Consider the following 23,926-nt stretch of genomic DNA (forward strand, 5'->3'; position numbering starts at 1 on the left):
TGTTGTCCAAAGAGGTGGGGAGGTAGGGGACCGAGCCCCAACCCAAGCCAGTGTCTCACCTTCTCCTCCCTTCCTTGGGCAGGGCGGACCCAAGAGGCCTGAGCAGCGTTTGCCCCCAGCCCCCTGTGGGGCCCTGGGGCCCCCCGAAACCTCCAGGACGGAGCCAGGTGAGTGACCAGGTGGGGCCAGGGCAAGGCTGAGCAAGCAGGTGGGTCAGCCTGACACAACCAGAGCAACTGTCCCTTTGCTCCCACCGCAAAGGCTGCAGAGGCGCAATCACACCCATGAGGGGACACCCTCGAATGTCTTCCCCGCACACTCAGTGACCATCAGTCACACCCTCACAAATACCACTCGTGAACACACTCTCACAGACGACAGCCCCGCGTTCTCAACCGCTGCACTCTCGGCCAGGGACAGGATCTCTTGGACAAGCCTCACAGCTGCACACTGCCACAGGTGACCGCCATCGAAGACCACAGCCACGCCCTCAGGCAGACACACGGCTTGGAAGACGACGGTCATGGCCACGCCTTTGAAAGACAACGGCTTCATGCTCGCCCACATCCTCACAGGCACGGCTCCCAGACACACACGGACAACCACTCTCGCACTTAGATCCCCTTCGGCAACAACCTTCAGGGACCTACTCTTCCAGAAACAACCACACCCTTGGACCCAGACCCCCCCCCTCACAGATAGCATTTCCGGACACACACTTTCGCAGACAGCCACTGTCAGACCAGTGTCCTTCCGTATGTTCAGCCTTCAGAAATACACGCTCACAGATAATGTCTGCATGCTTAGATCCAGACAACGTTCAGGAATACACCAGTTACGCGCATACACACACACAGAGTCCCCATCTGCTGGCAGTGTTCTATCCTCGGTGTCCTCTCGGGCTCCTCCTGGGACAGTCCGTATGGCTTATCAGTCAGAGAAGACTATCTTAGTCAACACAGACTGTCCCCACCTCCGTTGTGGCCACCTCCACTACCGCCCCTTCCCCTGATGGTTACAGGTGCCCACCGCCCCAGGGGCTCCTGCCTTAGACCAGACACAGTTGTCAGAGGAGTGCATCTCAGAGGCACAGAGACGAGCCCCCAGCCTCCACACCCTTGGGTTCTGGACCTCAGTCCCTGGACCTTCTGTGTCCCCCCCCACATCGAACCCAGGCCTCCCACATCCCCCACATCGGACCTGTGCAACACCAGCTCTTGTGCCCTCTGACCGTCTCAGCCCCTGACCTCCTACCCCTAAAACTCCTGGCCTTGTGACCCCTGAGCCCTATGCCTTCTAACCCCCATGCCCTCCAATGTCTCGACTCCCCATTAGTTTGGATCCTCATGCCTCTTGACTGCCACGTCCCCAATCTCCAGACAGCTCAAAGCGGACTCCTGACCCCCATCCCAGACCTCCATGCACCTTTGCCCTATGTTTTTCTTCTGAATCCCCACCGCTGACTCTGGCACGCCCCTGCCTTCCCTTGCCCCGTTTTCCAGCGGCCCCTGACCGCTGCCGCTGCATGTTCCCTGAGTGCCACGCCCTCTGACCCAGGGACCCCCTGACCCTGTAACCCAGATCCCGTGTTATCTGACCCTCCCTGCCCTTGACCTGCGCCCCTGTCCTGTGTCACCAGAAGGGGCGGGCACCATGAACAAGTTACGGCAGAGCCTGCGGCGGCGGAAACCAGCCTACGTGCCGGAGGCGTCGCGCCCCCACCAGTGGCAGGCGGACGAGGATGCGGTGCGCAAGGGCACTTGCAGCTTCCCAGTCAGGGTGAGTGGGCGGGGCGCGGGCAGGGGCTGTGTGTATGCGGTCCTGGGGTCCCGGGGTCCCGGGGTGCTGGGTGATGTGGCTGAGGCCCTGGCCCAAATGCGAGAGACGACGCATCCCCAAAGAACCCCACAGCCTGGGCCCTTCAAAGTTGGGATTAAAACCCAACACACATTCTCTTGTACCAGGAAGGTATTACCTGGGGAGCCAGGGGACATTCTTCCTTGAGTCACCCCATCCTCTGGGAGCTCACAATTAACAAAAGGCACCGGAAGGCCACAAAAGCCTGTGGTATTTGCACAGCCCTTTACTGTGAAGTGCTTTTTGGTTTAGACCATCACGACTCTTCAAAATGCACACTGCGCTTCCGTGAGGGAGACAGCAGGATTCAGGTTCAACTCCCAACTTAGTCCCTTGCCTGGCGGGGTGACGACAGCCGATTGTCGTAAACCCTCCGTTTTCTTTTCCCTTCCCCTGGAAGCAGGCATGGAGTGGGTGGGAGTGGGGGGGGGGGTCCATTTGGAAGTGTGAGAAACACTGGGAAGGAAAGAAAGCCAATAAAGGTTGTGTCACTAACCTGCAGCTGTGGGCACTCGAGCTTGATGTCATCGGGAAAATGCTGGGAAATAGAGCCATCCCCCCAACGGGGTAAGGAGGCTGGGGTGAGCGCACCCCAGCTCCCATGGGTCGTTGGCAGACCGGTGCTGAGGCCCGGAGACGCAGACTCTGGCCCCTAGAAGGACGGGAAGTAACATGTTAGGGCCAGGAGTAGAGGCAAGATGGGAGTCGGAACTACCCGCTAGCCTCAGTGTCCTCCTCTGTGTATCTGGGATGGGAACAGAGGACCCACCTCGCAGAGTGGCGGCACCGTGAGTGAGTTAATATGTGTGATGGGCTAGGGGACATGGGGTGACACGTGGCAGCTGCTCGGGAAACACTAGGCGGTATTGATTACTGTGCTGCTTTCCTGTCCTCCCGTCTCGTCCCCACCAAGTACCTGGGCCACGTGGAAGTGGAGGAGTCCCGGGGGATGCACGTGTGCGAAGACGCTGTGAAGAAGCTGAAGGCGGTGAGTGAGGGCTGGGCCGGGAGGGGGCAGGGCCGCACCGGAAGAGGCAGCCCTGACCAGGCCCTCGCTCCTCCTCCCCCACCCCCAGATGGGCCGGAAGTCCGTGAAGTCTGTCCTTTGGGTGTCGGCCGATGGGCTCCGAGTGGTGGACGACAAGACCAAGGTAGGAGGCTTGAGGGGGGTGGGAGTGGGTCCCAGTGGGCCCCCTCTCCTCACCCTGCTTGAATCGGGGCTCAGGACACCTTCCCACCCACCCCCTTGATGTCCCTCCCTCCCGGACCTTCTAGGCCATGTGCTCCTGCAGCATCTTGGCACTCCTCATGGTCGTAATTCAGGACCGAGTCCTACAGTTACCTGTGAGCTGGCACAGGTAGTGGGTGTGGAGCCGTCGCCTTCGCTCGCATCCCTGCTCGCCCACATATCTGCGGGGTGACCCAGAGTGTGAGGTTCAACCCCTCCATGCTTCAGTTGCCTCATCTGTAAAACGTGGATAAACGTGGCCCCTACCCTTACGTGAGAAGGTGTATGCACGCCGTGTAACTGTCCCTGGGGCAGCATATGTGCTCAGATCAGTGGATGTTAGCTGTTCCGTGTTTATTGTCCATGTTCCCAGCCAGACGGGAGCATCCCGGGGCCCGGACCTGAGCATCTGTTTGCTCACCATCGACTTCCCTGCACAGAGACTGCCCAAGGAGGCGGCAGCACAGGGCAAGAGTCAGGTTACCAACTGAACGGGATGGACACCTTTGCACACGCAGTTCCTTTACCCTGAAAGACTGTTCCCTGCCTTTTTGCCTGGTTAACACTTCCTCCAGGGGCGCCTGGGCGGCTCAGTTGGTTAAGTGTCCGACTTCGGCTCAGGTCATGATCTCGCGGTTCGTGGGTTCGAGCCCTGCGTTGGGCTCTGTGCTGACAGCTCAGAGCCTGGAGCCTGATTTGGATTCTGTGTCTCCCTCTCTCTCTGCCCCTCTCCCGCTTGTGCTCTGTCTGTCTCTCTCTCTCTCTCAAAAATAAATAAAACATTAAAAAAAAATACTTCCTCCAGGAAGCTTTGCCTGGTTCCTCACCAAGCTGTGTCAGGCACCCGCTCCTGACCGCCACAGGTCCCTGCACCTCCCCCACCCCGGCCCTGGCCCCTCGCCTGTGCCTCTGTCTGGTGATGGGCCTGATTCCAACACTAAGCCGGGATCCCCGTGCATGCGAGCAGGGCCCACTGCTGTTTCAATGGGTGCAGGGTCCCCACCCCGTGCGGAATAGGACAGAGAGCAGTCGCTAAGGGGAGTGCTGAATGAGTACATGAAAGATAGTTCAAGTTCCTCTCCTGGTTTCCCTGGCCACCTTCCAGGACCTGCTGGTAGACCAGACCATCGAAAAGGTCTCCTTTTGTGCCCCTGACCGCAACCTGGACAAGGCTTTCTCCTACATCTGCCGTGACGGTACCACCCGCCGATGGATCTGCCACTGTTTCCTGGCACTCAAGGACTCTGTGAGTATCACCGGAGGAAGGATCACCAGGAGGAAGCCAGGCTGAGTCTTGTCTCCCTGGAGTCGGGCCAGTCACTCTCCCCTCCCCTCCCCTCTCCTCTCTGTGCCCTGTGTCCTCACAGCTCCTAACTTAGAGGATTATGGGGAAGCTTGCGTGGGTTAATACCAAGTATTTGGAATGATGGCCGGACATCAGAAGCGCTCGGGGAAACATTAGTTATCGTCCTCCTCATTATCAGTGGTTCTTCATATGTCTCTTACTTTTCTTTTTTACGAGGGTCGTATGCATATAGTAACATGCACAGGTGGTCCCGGCACAGCTCCGTAAAATTCTTGCTTACATAAAAACCCCACCCAGGTCAAGTTGTAGAGCGTTTCCTGCCCCCAGCAGGCTCCCTCCAGCCCTTCTCAAAGATACCCCCCCAGGTCCTCCTGCTTCTTTCAACCTTGATTCATTGTGCTTGCAGTTCTTTACATTTGAGGGGGTGAAGGCCCCCTCTGAGAATCTGATGAAAGCCACAAATGGACTGTCTTCTGTGATACAGTCTCACAGTTAGGATTCTGAGGCTCTGACAGAAAACCCCCAGCTGTCAGTCATTTCAGTGAGATAGAAGTTTGTTCCTGTTTCATGTGAAAGACATCCAGAGGCAGGCAGGGCAGGATTGGTGTGCTTCTCTCTGCTCATCAAGGGCTGTGGCCTCCCCTCCATGATCCAAAATGGGTGCACATGCTCCAGCCTTCACATCTTCATTCCAGCCACATGAGGGAGGGAGGCATGAAGAGGGGCACGCCCTCTCCTTTTGGGGAGTCACGGGACAATTACATCCCGTTGGACATCCCTGGCTGCAAAAAAAAAAAAAAAAAAAAAAAAAGTGGAATATATAGTCTTTATTTTGTCCTGTTCCCTGGACCCTGACCTCAGACCCCACCCAACTTGGTAGGAAGGCAGTCTCAGCTGCGTACATTAGCCAGTCTTCAGTGGCTGGCAACAGAAACTAATCTGGCTAACATAAATCCAGAATAGTGTGATAGGAGTCATCTCACAGAATCGAAGGACAATCAGAGCATTAAGCATCAGAAAGGTCAGGGAGCTGGGCAGCCTGGGGACAGAACGTCAGGGGACAGTTCCTTTCACTGCATTGCTGCAGAAATGAATCCAGCCTCCCAGTGTCGTGGGTTAAAATTCCAACAAGAGGGCATGGGATTGGCCTGGCAATGGGTCACTGCCCACCCCTTGGTCAGGGGAGGCTGGAGCACACAGCCTGACATACCCAGTGTTGAGGGGGAGCTCCCCAAAGGGAATCCAGGGTGCTGTTATCAAAAGCAAGAAGAATGGATACCGGGCAAGTAAAACGACATGCGTCCCTCTCAGATTCTAACAGTATCCCCCACAAGGATTCCTTCGTATTTCAGAAATCCCCACTCCAGGAGTTCTGAACCCCCAAAACTAGTTAGTACCCCCAACTTCCTCACTCGTACACACAACTCCAGATCTCAGAACTGGGGGAGAAAGATAAATTTGAGCATGTCAGGATTGATTAGTCAGTACTGATTATGGCTGGCTGGGGGGCTAGCATGGAGATACGAGAAGCCCAGAGCCCATAGCAACTGCTGTTTCTTGGGCATAGTGTACCAGTTGTAGCAGTTATCTGTGGCTGCGTAACAAATTGCCCCAATGTTTAGCGGCAATCAATTACTATCTCTCGGGGGTTTTGTAGGTCAGGAATTTGGACAAGGCTCAGCTGGGTGGGTCCAGAGTCGGTCATGGCTGTTACAGTCTGGAACACCAGGAGACTGGCCGGACGTCTCCCACTCTTCATGTAGTCTCAGGACCTCTCCAGAAGGTCTCTCCAAGCCTGGAGGCTTCGGGAGGGCTGACTTCTTACACGGTGGCTCAGGGCTCCCAAGTGAGTTAAAGGAGCGAGAGAGTGAGAGCCCAAGCTTGCGCCAGGAGGAAGTGCTGTCGCCTGTGTGGACTTAGTCCTGAAGACCACACGGCATTGCTTCTGTGATATTCTGTTTGTCCAGGCAGTCACAGAGGACTTCCCAGGCTAAGGGGAGAGAACACAGACTCCATCTCTGATAGGGGAATGACATAATTCTGGAAGAGCGTGTGGTTGCCAGAAACTTGTTGTGGCTATTTTTGGAAAACACACTGCCATGTGGCTAGTGTGGATTCAGTGTCACCCCACCTAGCTGTGGGACATCGGGCACAAGTGGCTTCCCTCTCTGGGACTCAGTTTCCCCCTCCATAAAACGGAGATAATAACAGTGGCTGCTGACAGGTGTGTTGGTGAAGCCTGTATATTATGGTCACACACAGAAAGTGTTAAATAGGGTCCCATAACAAATGTCCAGTAACTAGGAGCGGTTGCTTTCATGTGACAAGTACTTGGGGCACCTGGGGCCGGTCAGTCAGTTAGGTGTTTTGGCTCAGGCCATGATCTCACAGTTCGTGAGTTCCAGCCTCGTGTCAGGCTCAGTGCTGACGGTGCAGAGCCTGCTTGGGATTCTCTCTCTCTTCTCTCTGCCCCTCCCCTGCTTGTGCACTCACTCTCATCCCCCCCCCTCAAAATAAATAAATAAACTTAAAAAAAAGAAAAGACAAGTACTTGAGGGTGAGAATCCAAGCAAGAAAAGAGTGTGACCTTGTCTGCAATTGCTTTCCACTCGTGAGCCTCAGATTTTAAGCATTAAGCAATAGGACTCCCAGGATTCCTCAAAGTGATGCTTTATTTTTTGAGGTGCAGTTCACATAAAATTCACCATTTTAGTGGCTCAGTCAGTTAAGCACCCTACCTCAGCTCAGGTCATGATCTCACGGTTCGTGGGTTCGAGCCCTGCATCAGGCCCTGTGCTGACAGCTCAGAGCCTGGAGCCTGCTTCGGATTCTGTGTCTCCCCCTCTCTCTGCCCCTCCCCTGCTCATGCTCTGTCTCTCTCTCTCTCAAAAACAAATAAACATTAAAAATTTTTTTTTTAATTCTTCATTTTAAAGCATATAGTTCGGGGCGCCTGGGTGGCTCAGTCGGTTAAGCATCCGACTTCAGCTCAGGTCACGATCTCGCGGTCCATGGGTTCAAGCCCCGCGTCGGGCTCTGGGCTAATGGCTCAGAGCCTGGAGCCTGTTTCCGATTCTGTGTCTCCCTCTCTCTCTGCCCCTCCCCCGTTCATGCTCTGTCTCTCTCTGTCTCAAAAATAAATAAACATTAAAAAAAAAATTAAAGCATACAGTTCAATGGCATTAGTATACGTGCAATGCTGTTCACTAATCATCTCTAGTTTCCAGTGTTCTCATCACTCTTTTTTTTTTTAATATTTATTTTTATTTATTTATTTATTTGTTTGTTATTTATTTATTTATTTATTTATTTTTGCAAGAGAAAGCAGGGAGGGGCAGAGAGAAAAGGAGATAGAATCCAAAGCAGGCTCCACGCTGTCAGCACAGAGCCTGATCCATGAGATCATGACTGAGCCAAAATCAGGAGTTGGATGCCTAACCAACTGAGCCACCCAGACGCCCCTCATCACTCCTTTTTTTTTTTAAATGTTTTTATTTATTTTTGAGGCAGAGAGAGACAGAGCATGAGTAGGGGAGGGGCAGAGAGAGAGCGAGACACAGAATCTGAAACAGGCTCCAGGCTCTGAGCTGTTAGCACAGAGCCCGACGTGGGGCTCAAACTCACAGACTGTGAGATCATGACCTAAGCTGAAGTCAGATGCTTAACTGACTGAGCCACCCAGGTGCCCCTTATCACTCCTTTTTTTTTTTTTAATGTTTATTTACTTATTTTGAGAGAGAGAACAAGCTGGGGAGGGGCAGAGAGAGAGAGGGAGAGAGAGAATCCCAAGCAGGCTTTGCGCTGTCAGCATGGAGCCCAGTGTGGGGCTCGAACCCACAAACCATGAGGTCATGACCTGAGCTGACATCAAGAGTCGGACCCTTAGCCGACCAAGCCTCCCAGGCACCCTTACCATCACTCCTAAGAGGGACCTTATACCCATTAAGCAGTCACTCTCTGTTCCCCACACCCACCTCCCCAAGCCTGGTAACCGCTAGTCTGCTTTCTGTCTCTCTGGAGTTACCGCTTCTAGATAGTTCATGCAGATTGAATCATACAGCCTGCGGTCTTTTGTGACTGGCTTCTTTCACTCAGCAGAATGTTTTCAGGGTTCATCTGTGTTGTAGCGTGTGTCAGTACTTCCTTTTTCATGGCTGAATAGTATTCCATTGTATGGCTCTATTACAAGTTGTTTGTTCATCCATTGATGGATGTTTAGGTTGCTTCTACCTTTCAGATATTGTGAATAATGCTACTGTGGACATTGCTGTGCAAGCATTTGTTTGAATAGCTGTTTTTAATTTTGGGGGGGTCTGTACTTAGAAGCTAGATTGCTAGATCATACAGTAGAGCTACGTCTAACTTTTTGAGGAATTGCCAAATTGTTTTCCGCAGCATTTTACATCCCCACCAAGCAATGTACAACGGTTCCAATTTCTCCACATCCTAGCCAACACTTATTATTTTCCTTTTTTTTTTTTTTAATTATAGCCACCCTAAGTAGGTGTGAAGCGGTATCTCATTGTGGTTTTGATTTGCATTTCCCTGCTGACTAATGATGTTGAGACTCTTTTTATGTGTTTATTGGCCACTTGTTTCTCTTCTTTGGAGAAATGTCTATTCTAATCCTTTGTCCATTTTTTTCAACTGTTTGTCTTTTTATTGTTGCGTTGTAAGAAATTTATATATTCTGGATAGTAGATTCTTATCAGTTCTATGATTTGCAAAAATTTTCCTCCATTCTGTGGGTTGTCTTTTTATTTTCGTGGTAGTGTCCTTTAATGTACAAATTGTTTTTAATTTTTTTCTTTGAGAGAGAGAGAGAGGGTGCAAGTGAGCTAGGGGCAGAGAGAGAGAGAGAGAGAGAGAGAATCCTAGGAGGGGCAGGGGAAGGTGGGAGAGAGAGAGAGAAGCAGGGTTCACCCAAATTGGGGCTCAAACTCATGAACTGTGATATTATGACCTGAACCGAAGTCAGATGCTTAACACTGAGCCATCCAGGCACCCTAAATTGTTTTTAATTTTTATGAATTCAGCGTATCTATTTTTTCTTTTGTTGTGTGTGTGTTTGGTGTCATAAGAATCCATTGCCAAATCTAAGGTCATGAAGATTTACTCCATGTTTTATTCTAAGACTTTTATAGTTTCAGCTATTACATTTAGGCCTTTGATCTATTTTGAGGTAATTTTTGTAAACAGTGTGAGGTAGGGGTCCAACTTAATTTTTTTTCCCTGTGAATATCCATTTGTCTCAACACCATTTGCTAATAGAACTATTCTTTCTCCTTTGAATAGTCTTGGTACCCTCACTGAAAATCAATTGACCATAAATGTGTGGGTCTATATCTGGGCTCTCAATTCTATTTCATTGATGTGTATGTTTATCCTTATGGCGGTATCACATTATTTTGATTACTGTAGCTTTGGAGTACTATTTTATTTTATTTTATTTTCAATATATGAAATTTATTGTCAAATTGGTTTCCATGCAACACCCAGTGCTCATCCCAAAAGGTGCCCTCCTCAATACCCATCGCCCACCCTGCCCTCCCTCCCACCCCCCATCAACCCTCAGTTTGTTCTCAGTTTTTAACAGTCTCTTATGCTTTGGCTCTCTCCCACTCTAACCTCTTTTTTTTGTTTTTTCCTTCCCCTCCCCCATGGGTTTCTGTTAAGTTTCTCAGGATCCACACAAGAGTGAAACCATATGGTATCTGTCTTTCTCTGTATGGCTTATTTGACTTAGCATCACACTCTCCAGTTCCATCCATGTTGCTACAAAAGGCCATATTTCATTCTTTCTCATTGCCACGTAGTATTCCATTGTGTATATAAACCACAATTTCTTGATCCATTCATCAGTTGATGGACATTTAGGCTCTTTCCATAATTTGGCTATTGTTGAGAGTGCTGCTATAAACATTGGGGTACAAGTGCCCCTATGCATCAGTACTCCTGTATCCCTTGGGTAAATTCCTAGCAGTGCTATTGCTGGGTCATAGGGTAGGTCTATTTTTAATTTTCTGAGGAACCTCCACACTGCTTTCCAGAGCGGCTGCACCAATTTGCATTCCCACCAACAGTGCAAGAGGGTTCCCGTTTCTCCACATCCTCTCCAGCATCTATAGTCTCCTGATCTGTTCATTTTGGCCACTCTGACTGGCGTGAGGTGATATCTGAGTGTGGTTTTGATTTGTATTTCCCTGATAAGGAGCGACGTTGAACATCTTTTCATGTGCCTGTGGAGTACTATTTTAAACAAGGAAGTGTGAATGCTTGGGGCACCTGGGTGGCTCAGTCGGTTAAGCGTCAACTTCAGCTCGGGTCATGATCTCGCCGTCCGTGAGTTCGGGCCCCGCGTTGGGCTCTGTGCTGACAGCTCAGAGCCTGGAGCCTGTTTCGGATTCTGTCTCCCTGTCTTTCTGCCCCTCCCCCGCTCACGCTCTGTCTCTCTTTCTCTGAAAAATGAATAAACCTTAAAAAAATTTTTTTTTAAAAACTTCTAAAATTCTTCAAAAAAAAGTGTAAATTCTTTTATTTTGTTCTTTTTCAAAATTCCTTTGGCTGCAATTCTGGGTCCTTTGCAATTCCATATGAATTTTAGGATCAGCTTTGCTGTTTCTGCAAGAGCAGCTTTTCTTATTTCTTCAAGAGTCTATTGGGATTCTGATGGGATTGCATTGAATGTACAGACCACTTTGGAAGTACTGCTATGTTAACAATATTAAGTTTCCAAATCCATGAACATGGGATGTATTTCCATTCGTTTAGGTCTTCTTTAATTTCTTTTAGTAATGTTTGGTAGTTTTCAGCACACATGTCTTTCACTTCCTTGGTTAAATTTATTCCTAACCATCTTACTGTTTTAGATGCTGTTGTACATGGGATTGTTGTAGCTTCATTTCTGGGTTGTTCACTGCTGGGGTATATAGATATAACTGATTTTTGTGTATTGACCTTATATCCTGCAACTTTGCCAAATTCATTTATTACCACTGATAGTTCCTTTGTGGATTCTCTAGGATTTTCTATATATAAGATATGTCATCTGCAAATAGAGATGATGTTACTTCTCCCTTTCCAATTTGGATGCCTTTATTTCTTTTTCTTGTCTAATTACTCTGGCTAGAACTTCCAGTACAGCATTGAAAAGAAGTGATGAAAATGGGCATCCTCATCTTGTTCCTATTCTTATGGAAAAGCTTTCACTCTTTTACCATTGAGTATGATGTTAGCTGTGAGTTTTTCATGAAAATCCTTTATCAGATTGAGGAAGTGCCCTTCTTTTCCAAGTTTGTTGAACTTTGTTTTATCATGAAAGGATGTTAGATTTTGTCAAATGCTTTTTCCCCATTAAGGGAGATGATCATGTGGCTTTTTTCCCTCTTTCTGTTAATGTGTATTGCATTCACTGGTTTCAGAGGTTGAATCAACCTTGCATTCCTGGGATAAATCTCACTTGACCTTGGTGCATAACCTCTTTACTCTGCTGAGGAGTTCAGCATGCTAGTATTTTGTTGAGAACTTCTGTTCCCAAGTTTATCTTTAAAAGGTGGCTGAGGGGCGCCTAGGTGGCACAGTCGGTTGGGCGGCCGACTTCGACTCAGGTCATGATCTCGCGGTCCGTGAGTTTGAGCCCCGCGTCGGGCTCTGTGAGCTCTCTCAGCTCAGAGCCTGGAGCCTGTTTCAGATTCTGTGTCTCCCTCTCTCTGACCCTCCCCCATTCATGCTCTGTCTCTCTCTGTCTCAAAAATAAATAAACATTAAAAAAATTTTTAAATAATTAAAAAATAAAAAAATTAAAAAAAGGTGGCTGAGCATCTTGGTTAGGAAACAGAAGCTAGGTTGATCTCATGAGAATCCCAACCCTGCCACTCACTTATAACGGGTGTGTTGACTAAGGCTCAGTTTCTTCATCTGTAAAACAGGCTCATAAGCATGTCCATCTCCTGGCATGATTGTGAAGATTCCAACAAAGGGTGGACAGATTTAAAGTGACACCTATGTGGTGTTTCCCTGTGCTAGGCTCTCGTGCCGGCTTCCAGTGCTATGTGCCTCCTTGCATATATTAGCTCATGTAATTCTTGCAACAACCCTGCTAAGTGAGTGCTGTTGGGGCCCACATTTTACAGACAGGGAGGCTTAGGCACTGAAAGGTAGAGTGGTGTTCTTGAGAACACGCAGTTGGAAAAGTAGGAAGCCAGAATCAGTGTGGCCTTGGAGCCTCTTAAATATGTACTCAAGAGGGGCACCTGGGTGGCTTGGTCGGTTAAGCATCTGACTTCGGCTCAGGTCATGATCTCACGGTCTGTGAGTTCGAGCCCCGCGTCGGGCTCTGTGCTGACAGCTCAGAGCCTGGAGCCTGTTTCAAATTCTGTGTCTCCCTCTCTCTCTGCCCCTGCCCTGTTCATGCTCTGTCTCTCTCTGTCTCAAAAATAAAATAAACGTTAAAAAAAAAAAAACTTTATAAAAAAAATATGTACTCAAGAAATGGGCTGTTTTTGTTTTCATTTTTTTTTTTTAATTTTTTTTTTCAACGTTTTTTATTTATTTATTTTTGGGACAGAGAGAGACAGAGCATGAACGGGGGAGGGGCAGAGAGAGAGGGAGACACAGAATCGGAAACAGGCTCCAGGCTCCGAGCCATCAGCCCAGAGCCTGATGCGGGGCTCGAACTCACAGACCGCGAGATCGTGACCTGGCTGAAGTCGGACGCTTAACCGACTGCGCCACCCAGGCGCCCCTGTTTTCATTTTTTTTTAAGAATTTAACTTTTTTTTTTTTTAAGTTTATTTATTTATTTATTTTGAGGGAGACAAAGAGAGCACAAGCAGGGGAGGGGCAGAGAGAGAGAGAGAGAGAGGGAAAGAGAGAGAATCCCAAACAAGCTCCACACCACAAGTACAGAGCCCGACATGGGGCTCGAACTCGCGAAACTGAGATTGTGACCTAAGCGGAAACCAAGAGTCGGACGCTTAACCGTCTGAGCCACCCAGGCGCCCCCACCCCAGGTCATTCTCTTTTGAAGTAAAATTCCCACCCCCACCCCCCAAAGAACGGCCACTCTTTGACTTTTTTTTTCACGGTAGATGAGTTTTGCTGGTTCTCGAACTTCGCATAAATGGAGCAGGACGGCACTGCTCTCTTGTTTCTGGCTTCTTTCCCTCAGAGCTGTCATTTGTTTCCGTCCCGGTGCAGAGGCACACGGAGGCCCCGGGGTGGGGTGGGGGCGCTTGTCCAGGATCACCCGACACCCAGCCGCGGGGAACCCAGGGCGTCTGGCGTCCGGCCTGCACAGCACAGCGTCTCTAAGCCCGCGCGGATCTCCACCCACAGGGCGAGAGGCTGAGCCACGCGGTGGGCTGTGCCTTTGCCGCCTGCCTGGAGCGGAAACAGCGGCGGGAGAAGGAATGCGGGGTGACGGCCGCCTTCGATGCCAGCCGCACCAGCTTCGCCCGCGAGGGCTCCTTCCGCCTGTCGGGCGGCGGGCGGCCCGCTGAGCGAGAGGCCCCCGAGAAAAAGAAAGGTGGGTGCAGCGCAGAGGGCAGGGCTGGGCACAGAGTGGGCCCCGGGGGGGGGGGGGGGGGGGGGGGGGGGGGGGGAGGGGGGCTGGGGATCCGGTGTCGCTGCGGAGAGCTGCAGAGGTACCGGGACTCTGCAGTTTACAAAGCAGAGCACCAACCACAAAGTTTGGTTCCAGTTTATAAAGCTCACTTGGGTTTAAGGAGTTCTTTGGGCAGTGTGCTGCAGGCCACAAATCACAGCAGAGCTCCCGGCGCTTCATTATGAGGCATTTCAAACTGTGTATCCCGGCCGGCTAATGGGTTGTGAAGTCAGCTTGGTGGATTGTGGCTTGCGCTGAAGAAAAAAAAAAAAAAAAAAAAAAAAAAGAAATAGAAAATAACAGATTAGCTGAATGTAGTAAGGGTAAGTGTAGTTGAATGATACTATTATTTCAGTATATATATTTGCGTGTGTGTGTGTGTGTGTGTGTGTGTGTGTAACAGGTTACCGTGCAAAAGGTATTTCTTGCTCTGGGTTGCCATCAAAAGGGTTTAAGAAAATACCTGGTAAGGGGCACCTGGGTGGCTCAGCTGGTTACGTCGGACTTCAGCTCAGGTTGTGATATCTCAGCCTGTGAGTTGGAGCCCCACGTTGGGCTCTGTGCTGACAGCTCAGAGCCTGGAGCCCGCTTCGGATTCTGTGTCTCCCTCTCTCTTGGTCCCTCCCCTGCTCATGCTCTGTCTCTCTCTCCCTCTCAAAAATAAACACACGCGCACACACGCGCACACACACACACACACACACACACAAAGAAAAAAGAAAACACCTGGTAAACTCTAACATTGTACGTAAGTGGCAAATACTTCGTAAGTTCTAAAACTGTGTTCTTTTTTTTTTTAATTATTTATTTTTTTTTTGACAGAGCACGAAGGTGCCCCCCGGGGGGGGGGGGGGGGGGGGGGGGGGGGGGGGAAGAGGGGCAGGTGGAGAGGAAGAGAGGGAATCTTAAGCAGGCCCCACACCCAACCCCGAACCCGATGGGGGGCTTGAGCTCATGAATGTGAGATCATGGCCTGAATCGAAATCGAGAGTCAGATGCCTAACTGACTGAACTGCCAGGTGCCCCGAAACAGTGTGTTTTTTTTAAAATATAAGCATACTGTGTTCTGAGTCACAGTGTAATTTTAAGTTTATGTATTTATTTTGAGAGAGAGAGAGCTGTAGGGGAGAGTAGAGTAGGGGCAGAGAGAGAGGGAGAGAGAATCCCAAGCAGGCCTCATGCCGTCAAGCACAAAGCCTGACATGGGGCTCCACAAACTGTGGAGATCATGACCTGAGCTGAAACCAAGAGTCAGTCTGTCATTTAACTGACTGAGCCACCCAGGTGCCCCCACCCCCAGTTGTGTGTGTGTGTGTGTGTGTGTGTGTGTGTGTATTCTAGTTTTTTAATTTTTGGAAAACACTGCTTAGAATTCATAAAGAACTGGGGCACCCGGGTGGCTCAGTCGGTTAGGCATTCAACTCCTGATTTCGGCTCAGGTCACGATCTCAAGTCTGTGAGAATGAGCCCCTCGTTGGGCTCCATGCTGATCATGGAGCCTGCTTAAGATCCTCTCTCTTTCTCTCTCTCCAAAAAAAAAAAAAAAAAAAAAGAATTGACAAAGAACTTACCATGGGGAACTGACCCAGATTAAAGGAGACTAAAGAGATTTGACAAGTAGTAATAAACACAAGGTATGGTGACCCTGAACGCTGAACTGGATTTGGGATTATCTGTGTCTATAAGGGACATGATTTTTTTAAATTTTTTTTAATGTTTATTTATTTTTGAGAGAGAGAAGAGACAGAGACAGTGCAAGAGGGGCAGAGAGAGAGAGAGAGGGAGACACAGAACTCAAAGCAGGCTCCAGGCTCCAGGCTCCAAGCTGTCAGCACAGAGCCTCATATGGGGCTCGAACTCATGAACCGTGAGATCATGACCTGAACTGAAGTCGGATGCTTAACCAACTGAGCCACCCAGGTGCCCCCAAAATTAAAATATTTTTAACTAAAATAATAATAATAATAATAAAATATTTCTAACTAAAGAGCTAGGAAAACAGAACTTTTTATTACTTAGAATATTAGAGTGTACAAAGTATGTTTCTTTTTTTTTTTTAATGTTTATTTATTTTGAGAGAGAGAGAGAGAGCAAGGGAGCAGGGGAGGGGCAGAGAGAGAGGGAGAGACAATCCCAAGCAGGCTCCATGCTGACAGCCTGGGGCTCAGTCCCACAAACGGTGAGATCATGACCTGAGCTGAAATCAAAGAGTCGGAGGCTTAACCAACTGAGCCACATGGGTGTCCCCAGAGTATGTTTCTATTTATAAATAACATGACCATTTGCAAACCTCTTGACAATTTACAAAGCTCTTCACAGCTTACAAAATATTTTACAGTTTACATCATCTATTTTTTTTTATATTTATTTTTGAGAGAGAGACAGAGACGGAGAGCGAGCCGGGGAGGGGCAGAGAGAGACACACACACAGAATCCAAAGCAGGTCCAGCCTCGGAGCTGTCCGCACGGAGACTGACATGGGCTCAAACTCACGAACTGTGAGATCACAACCTGAGCTGAAGTCCAATGCTTAACCGACTGAGCCACCCGGGTGCCCCTTCATCATCTATTTGAATTTGTAAAGTATTTTACCATTCACAAAGCAGATACGAAATGAAGTTAACAGAGGGCCTGATCCAGTGTATGATGTTTTATATTGTTTACAAATGAACGCACTGGGTACACAGTCCTTCACGGTTCACAGGTATTTCTTTACTGTTTCTAGAGGCTATTGGAATTTACAAAACATGTCATTCGCTTTAGAGTTTGCAAGCGGTTTTACTGTTTCCAAAGGATGTTATGGTTTCCAGGTACTTTGCATTATGGAAAGCACTTTACAGCTTGCACAGCAAAATGAGAGTTCACGAAGTATGGTATGATTTGCTGAACACATCACCCAGCATTTTGCCGTAGATGCCCCGATTTACAGTCTCAAGGCACCTCACTTGCCCTTTGACAAAGAGCTCTTTCCAATTTAGGAGTTGCGAACCAGTGCACTTTTCACAGTGTTGTTTACCAAGCTTTTGTCAGATTCTAAAGCACTGAACATTCGCTGCCTCAACTGACCCTCTCAGGAGGCCTCAGGAGGGCAGTATTAGGGGTGGTTACCCCAGGTTTAGTCGGGGAAACTGGGGCTCGAAAGGGAGGGGGCTTCCTGAGATCCCCCAGTAAGGTGGGGACAGAGGTGATTTCCTGGTTCCAACCTGCCCCACGTGGTTCAAGCTGCCCCCAGCCAGGTCTGGGTGAGAGCCTCACCGCTTCCACCTGGAAGATGGGAGAAGCAGTGCTGGGTGACCTCCCTACCTCTCTGGGCCTGAGTTTAGTCTCCGATTTGGGCTGCAGCTCGGGTGAGGCCCTGATTGGAGGATGGGTGTCTATTTGTGTTTTGACAGGGCTTGGGCGGGGGGAGGGTCCCTGCCTCTGAAGATCCCACCTTGTACTAGGTGGGGAGACCAGGTACCCCCAGAGGACAGAGGGCAGTCCCAGAGTGGACAGGATGGAACAAGCTGGGTCTAGAACAGTAGGTAGCAACGGGTGGGAGGGGCGAAGTAGTTGAGGTGGGAAGAATGGTAGGAAACAGAAAAGACAGAATGACAGGAAGACGGCGTGATGTGGAGAGAGCAGGCCAGAGGGAGAGACAGGTTAGGGCACTTGTCTGGGACACCGACTCTGGGGTCAGCCTGCCCCTTCCTAGCACTGTGGCTTGGGCAAAGTCACGTACCATTGAGAGGCCTCAGTCTCCACATCTGTAAAATGGGGATAGCGGTCATATCGACCTCATCGGGTAGCTGTGAGGCTCGAATCACTGACTGCTTGCAAGCATTTGGAACAATGCCTGATACATTCATTATGCACCAAATAAGCGTTCGTTAAATTAATCAGAAAGGGAGACAGAAGGTCTCAGAGAGAAAAACAGAAGAAGCAGCAGAGAAAGCCAGATTGGGGGCAGAAACTAGCGACACAGAAGGTTGGGCTGGAGGAGGACTCCCGAGAGCCTCCTGGGGCAGGCGGTATTGGCTTGGTGAAGATGAGAGGCATTTCAGGGCTCTTACCAGCCTGTCGCGAGGAGAGGACACATTGGGTGAGGAAGGCAGCACTGGAGGATGATCAAGGGGGCCGGGTGGGAGAGGAGCAAATGCCCCGGTGGGGTATCTAACCGCCTGTCCCCCCGCCTTGTCTCCAGCAGAGGCAGCAGCTGCCCCATCTGCGGCTCCTGGCCCTGCCCAGCCTGGGCATGTGTCCCCGACGCCGGCCACCACATCCCCTGGGGAGAAGGGTGAGGCGGGCACCCCGGTGGCTGCAGGCACCAGTGCAGCTGCCATCCCCCGACGCCACGCCCCCCTGGAGCAGCTGGTTCGCCAGGGTTCCTTCCGCGGGTTCCCAGCACTCAGCCAGAAGAACTCACCTTTCAAACGGCAGCTGAGCCTACGGCTGAATGAGCTGCCGTCCACACTGCAGCGCCGCACTGACTTCCAGGTGAAGGGCACAGGTGAGCCCGTGTCTCAGTGGGAAGAACATCAGGATCAATACCATACCACCCTCTGTAGGAGGCAACAGATAGAGAAGAGGTGGATACACCTTGATTGATTAGCACTGTCTGCCACGGGAAAGGAAAGAGGGGTGGAACACGTCATGGTTGATTAGCAGTGTCGGCCACCATGGCGGGGGGGGGGGGGGGGTAGTGCAAATATGATCGATTAGCAATGTCTACTAATGGCAAGGAAAAGCAGAAGGATGGCATAAGCCATGATCAATTAGTAATGTTTGCTCTAGGTACGGAACCGAGAGGTACCTCACACATGCACGCATCATGATTGATTAGCAAAGCCTGCCATGGGTTCCGGGGGAGAAGAAAGCTGCCTAGACGCCCCTTTTTGCTCAGGAGGAGACTGAGACTCCATAGGCTAATGCTCCCTCCAAGCATTTGGCCAGAGAGACATGAGATCTGACTAGGTGAAGGATACAGGCTCAGGGTAAGGGAGGATTGTGATGGGTTAACGGTGTCCGCCCGGGGCAGGGAGAATAGAGTGATGGCATATGTCATGATCTCCTTACAGTGCCTGCCATGAGCAAGAAAAAGGAGCGAGGCGATACACCATGTGATTAGTGAAGGTTGCCATGGATAAGGGAGAAGAGAGAGCAGAAGTTCTGTTGTACCCAAGGAGAGGTTCCCAGAATTTGGCCAGTGGAGACATGAGGTGAAGGGCACACGTGAGCACGGGGATCAGGGGTCACGGAGCATAGTGATGGATTTGTGATGTCGCTGGTCGGCAGAGGATCAGGCAGAAGCAGCACCCCCATCTTCCAGGGACAGTGCTGAGGGAAGCGGTGACACGTCATCATCTATTAGCAGTGCCTGCCCTGGGCAGTGATAGGAGAGGCAGTATAGCTGTTCTGTTTTTCTTGGAAGGAAGATGGAGTTACAAGGACCCAGCATTTGGCCAGTAGAGCCATGAGGTTTGGCCAGGTGAGGGGGACGGTGAGCAAAGAGGTGAGTGGGAAAAAACGCGTCGTGCTTGATTACTAATGTCTGCCATGGGCCAGGAAGAGGAGAGAGGTGGCAAGTGTCATGTTCTCAAAGCAATGTCTGCCACGAGAGAGGGGGAAGAGAGGTGGCATGGTGCCATGTTCTGCCCCAGGGAGGTGGGCAAGCGGGCTGCCTCTCCTCCCAGCTGTTGGTGAAGTCACGTGGTCTGGCCCGCTTTCCTGCTTCCATATGCCAGATCGGAGACACCCACCTCTCCTGGCCTCGGGGACTGGCGTGGGAGGCGTTGATCTGCGTCCAGAAGGCTGGGCTGCTCGCAAAGGTGACTGCTGAGCAGATGCCAGTGCTTGCCGAGACTGACGCACACGCGCTCCGTGTCCCGCCATGTCCCTCGGCCTTCACACAGCCTCGCGTTTGCTGTCCTCATGCACCCTGCCATGACGCACCCCCCAGGCCTGTCACACACGCTCCCTGAGAGGTGGCAGGCTCCCCAGGCTTCAGGTGGAAGCTTCACGCGCCCGTAGCCAGTCGCACACTTGCTCGGATGTGACCTGCCCCCCCGGAATTTTCAGATTCACACAAGTCACTCTGCCGCAGGTGCCACACACAGAAGTCACACGCTCAATGTGACTCAAAAGTCACACCCCCTCTTGGGTGTCACAGAACCAGATGTTTCCATTAACACACACTTAGGCACGTGTCCAGATACCCCACGCAGATCGGCGCACACTCACAAACCACACACCCGGATTCGCACACACGTGGAAGTCGCACCTGCAGATTCACGCACGCTTGCAAACACATTCATACGTCACACGCGGCTGCCTGGAGTGGCTCACGCTTGGGAATCACAGGACGCCACGTGCCTGGATCTCGGTCACACTTAGATGCCAGGCCCTCAGAAGCTGCACACCTATTTGGACTACAGTCATCATAGACTTGACCTAGAAACCACACACCCTCCCACCTGGGCACGCCCCTGTCACACCTGCTAAGTCCTCCAGCCCATTTCTTTCTGATGCTCAGTGGGGCATCGCATGTGCTCCCTTGGAGACGACCGCTTGCTGAGATGTCACAGGCTCTTGTCCCACCACACTGGCGTTTCTCTTGTCTATTTGGATGGCACTTTTTTTCATCCCAAGCTCTCATGAGGCCACCGCACCTGTTCAGTGTCCCCTGTCTTGCTGGCACAGGTGCATCTCTAGCTTCATGATGTGTGTAATAGGCCAGGCCAGGTATGGTGGACAGGGCGCCCCCCCCTTCTCCACCCAAAGGAGGACGAATGATCCCCAGCCACCGCACAACAGTGTGGCCAACGTTCATCCTGACTCATCAGAGCTCTTGCCATGTATGTGGTCGGATGTATTTTTTAATTAATATATATTGTCGAACATTTAAAATATTTCTCCTGATTTGTAGCCACACACAGATTTTTTTTAATGTTTATTTTTGAGAGAGAGAGAGAGAGAGAGCACGTGCACGCACACGAGTGGGGGAGGGGGCAGAGAGAGAGGGGGACAGAAGATCCAAAGCCTGCTCTGTGCTGACAGCAGAGAGCCCCACACAGGGCTCAAACTCATGAACCACAGGATCGTGAACTGAGCCGGGGTCGGATGCTCAACGGACTGAACCACCCAGGTGCCCCACTATACACAGATCATGATATCCTCCTTGGTTTGGGACCCCAACCACCAAAATGTCACGTACCTCTTGGCTGTCGTACCACTCAGATGTCACGCACACACAAGCACGGAGTTAGCACTTTCATGGCCCCGGCCATTGGTTACTGCAGAGTAGACCCACGACCTACACACCTGTGAGGGAAAGGACCCCAGGTGGTGAGAGAGGGCCACCTAAGGGCACGGGGTCAAGGGTAGGGCCTGGGCCTCTTCTCTGACCTCCACCCTTCCCTGACTTCCCAGTGCCTGAGATGGAGCCCCCTGGAGCCAGTGACAGCGACGGCATCAATGCTCTGTGCACACAGATCAGCTCGTCTTTCGCCAGTGCTGGAGCACCGGCACCCGGGCCACCACCAGCCTCAGCAGGTAAACTCTGCCCCTCCCTGCAGTGCCCCCCTGCAGTGCCCCCCTACAGCCCCCTGCTCCACTCAGGGAGTACCTCAGACACTCCAGGAACCTTGGAATCCCACGGGCTTAGAACCACGGATCATCTAAAGGCTATGGGACCGTCCTGGCACCGTGGCATCAGTTTAGAGCCTTGGATCGTCTTAGAAGCACAGGGTCTTCTCAGAGCCATGGGCTCATCCTAGAACCATGAGATAACATTAGAATCATGGGGGGGGCCACTTCAAACCACGGGATCAATTTTAAACTTTCCTGTCCTAGAACCATAAAATTGAGACACCTACAGCTTCAGAATCACAGGATATTAGAGTGTCCAGTTCTGGAACCATGAAACCTTGGCATCACCTTAGAGCCATGAGCTTGTTCTAGAACCATGGAAGCACTTGGACCTGCACTATCGATTTAGAATCTTAGAAAACACAAGCTTAAAACCATTGAACCTCACTCACTAGGTGAGACCTGTCCATGCAGTCTTTAAATCTTAGCCTCCTAAAACAATACATTGTCAAAATACCAGAATGAACGGTGGTATTAAAAATCTTTAATAATGGGTTTGGCACTGACCAATCAGAAGGGAACCTGGGCTGGTGCCTGTCAGTCTTGCCTGTGCTTTTCCATCTTAGGGCCTTAGAATCTCAGAACTGTACTTTCTTAGCACTTCAGAACCATGCCCTGGTCCAGGATGGTTAAGCCACTTGCCCCAAAGTCAACACAGCTAGTGAGGAGCAGAACTCGATTCAAGGCACGCAGACTGGCTGCAGACTCTGATCCCCAGGCTCGGGTTCTCTTGGCTGCCGCCCATGCCCCTCAACTGCCCGTTTCCTCCCTCTAGGGACTTCTGCCTGGGGTGAGTCCTCCGTGCCCCCTGCACCGGCCTTCCAGCCTGGGCACAAGCGAACCCCTTCGGAGGCCGAGAGGTGGCTAGAGGAGGTGTCCCAGGTGGCCAAAGCTCAGCAGCAGCAGCAGCAGCAGCAGCAACAGCAAGCGGCCTCAGTGCCCCCTGTGGCCCCTGCCCTGCAGCCCTTTCCCGCCCCCGTGGGGCCCTTCGACGCTACACCTGCACAGGTGGCCGTGTTCCTGCCGCCCCCACACATGCAGCCCCCTTTTGTGCCCGCCTACCCGGGCCTGGGCTACCCGCCCATGCCCCGGGTGCCCGTGGTGGGCATCACACCCTCACAGATGGTGGCCAATGCCTTCTGCTCAGCCGCCCAGCTCCAGCCCCAGCCAGCCACCCTGCTTGGGAAAGCTGGGGCCTTCCCACCCCCGGCCATGCCCACTGCCCCGGGGGGCCAGGTCCGCCCACGCCCCAATGGGGCACCCTGGCCCCCAGAGCCAGCACCTGCCCCGGCCCCCGAATTGGACCCCTTTGAGGCTCAGTGGGCAGCGTTAGAAGGCAAACCTGCTGTAGAGAAGCCTTCCAACCCCTTCTCGGGCGACCTGCAGAAGACTTTCGAGATTGAACTGTAGCCCGAGCTGCCCTGCCCACCCCAGCATCTCCAGGTGCCCACACCTGGGAATGGAGGCCCAACCTCTCCCTAGTCCCGCTCCCTGGGGCTACGCCCCACCCCCAACACCCCTTCTAACCGCCCCCCCCCCCGGAACCCCCCCCCACAACCACTACAGAACCGACATTGTAACGCCCAGGTTGTGACAGGATGGGATTCAGGGACGGACCAGCCTGGCTAAGGGACCCATTTCACTGCCAGACTTAGGCTGGTGGTGCCCTTCCTCCCTTCCCCCAAACCCCAGACACAGCGGGATGGCCACCGTCCCACTGAGTGCCCTCGGTTCAAGCTACATCTCCCAGTTTCTGTTGTTGACCTTCGACCTTTCAGTGTTGGGTGGGATGGAAAAGGGAGGCCCACTTCGGGGCTCTTCTGGACCCCACAGGAGTGCCCACCCCAAGTCTGGCCGTCCCCTTCCAGACACAGCACAAGCAAAGGGCTTCCCTCTGCCCACCTGCTGCGTTCACTGCCAATGCTGTGCTCACCCCTATCACCCCTCTCCCCCACTCGGGGGCCCACATCTTCCTTGGGCCAAGGTCTCGTGGGGGCAGGGGCCAAGTTGGGGGCCCAGGAGTTGGGGTGGGGGGAAGAGGAAGGAGATGCTCAGTTACCTCACGTCAGTGCCCGCTGGGGAAGGGCCCGGGAAGAAGGGGGGGGTGCCTGGCGGGTACTTTTCTATCTTTTATTTCCAGATTTTTTTGTATCTAAACTCACAGATTTGTATTATACAAGGACAGCCAATAAAGGAAGACTATAATGGTGCCCCTCGGACAGCAGGGTGTGTCCAGGGGGGATGGTGTGGTGACAGAGCCTTTCCTCCTGAGTCATCTCAAAAGCAAGAAAAAAGGGGGGGGGGG

At 51.5% G+C, this 23,926-nt stretch overlaps 1 protein-coding gene across 1 annotated transcript; it reads left to right on the forward strand.

Moving 5' to 3' along the window:
• Nucleotides 1-23,904, forward strand: NUMBL (NUMB like endocytic adaptor protein). Its single transcript, XM_049621771.1, has 9 exons — nt 1-167; nt 1,640-1,779; nt 2,771-2,845; nt 2,934-3,008; nt 4,191-4,331; nt 13,728-13,917; nt 18,179-18,484; nt 21,403-21,525; nt 22,397-23,904. Exons 2-9 carry the CDS (start codon nt 1,654-1,656, stop codon nt 23,029-23,031), a joined length of 1,671 nt encoding a protein of 556 aa, XP_049477728.1. The 5' UTR covers nt 1-167; nt 1,640-1,653; the 3' UTR covers nt 23,032-23,904.
• Nucleotides 23,905-23,926: the final 22 nt, after the last annotated feature.

Source organism: Panthera uncia, assembly GCF_023721935.1.
Source record: "Panthera uncia isolate 11264 chromosome E2 unlocalized genomic scaffold, Puncia_PCG_1.0 HiC_scaffold_19, whole genome shotgun sequence".
NCBI lineage: Eukaryota > Metazoa > Chordata > Mammalia > Carnivora > Felidae > Panthera > Panthera uncia.

Excerpts from the sequence above, each read along its gene's own strand:
- NUMBL (XM_049621771.1), top strand. The coding sequence starts at position 1,654 with ATGAACAAGTTACGGCAGAGCCTGCGGCGGCGGAAACCAGCCTACGTG. Across the intron at positions 1,780-2,770 it reads CTTGCAGCTTCCCAGTCAGG|TACCTGGGCCACGTGGAAGT; the intron begins GTGAGTGGGCGG and ends GTCCCCACCAAG. Across the intron at positions 3,009-4,190 it reads TGGTGGACGACAAGACCAAG|GACCTGCTGGTAGACCAGAC; the intron begins GTAGGAGGCTTG and ends GCCACCTTCCAG.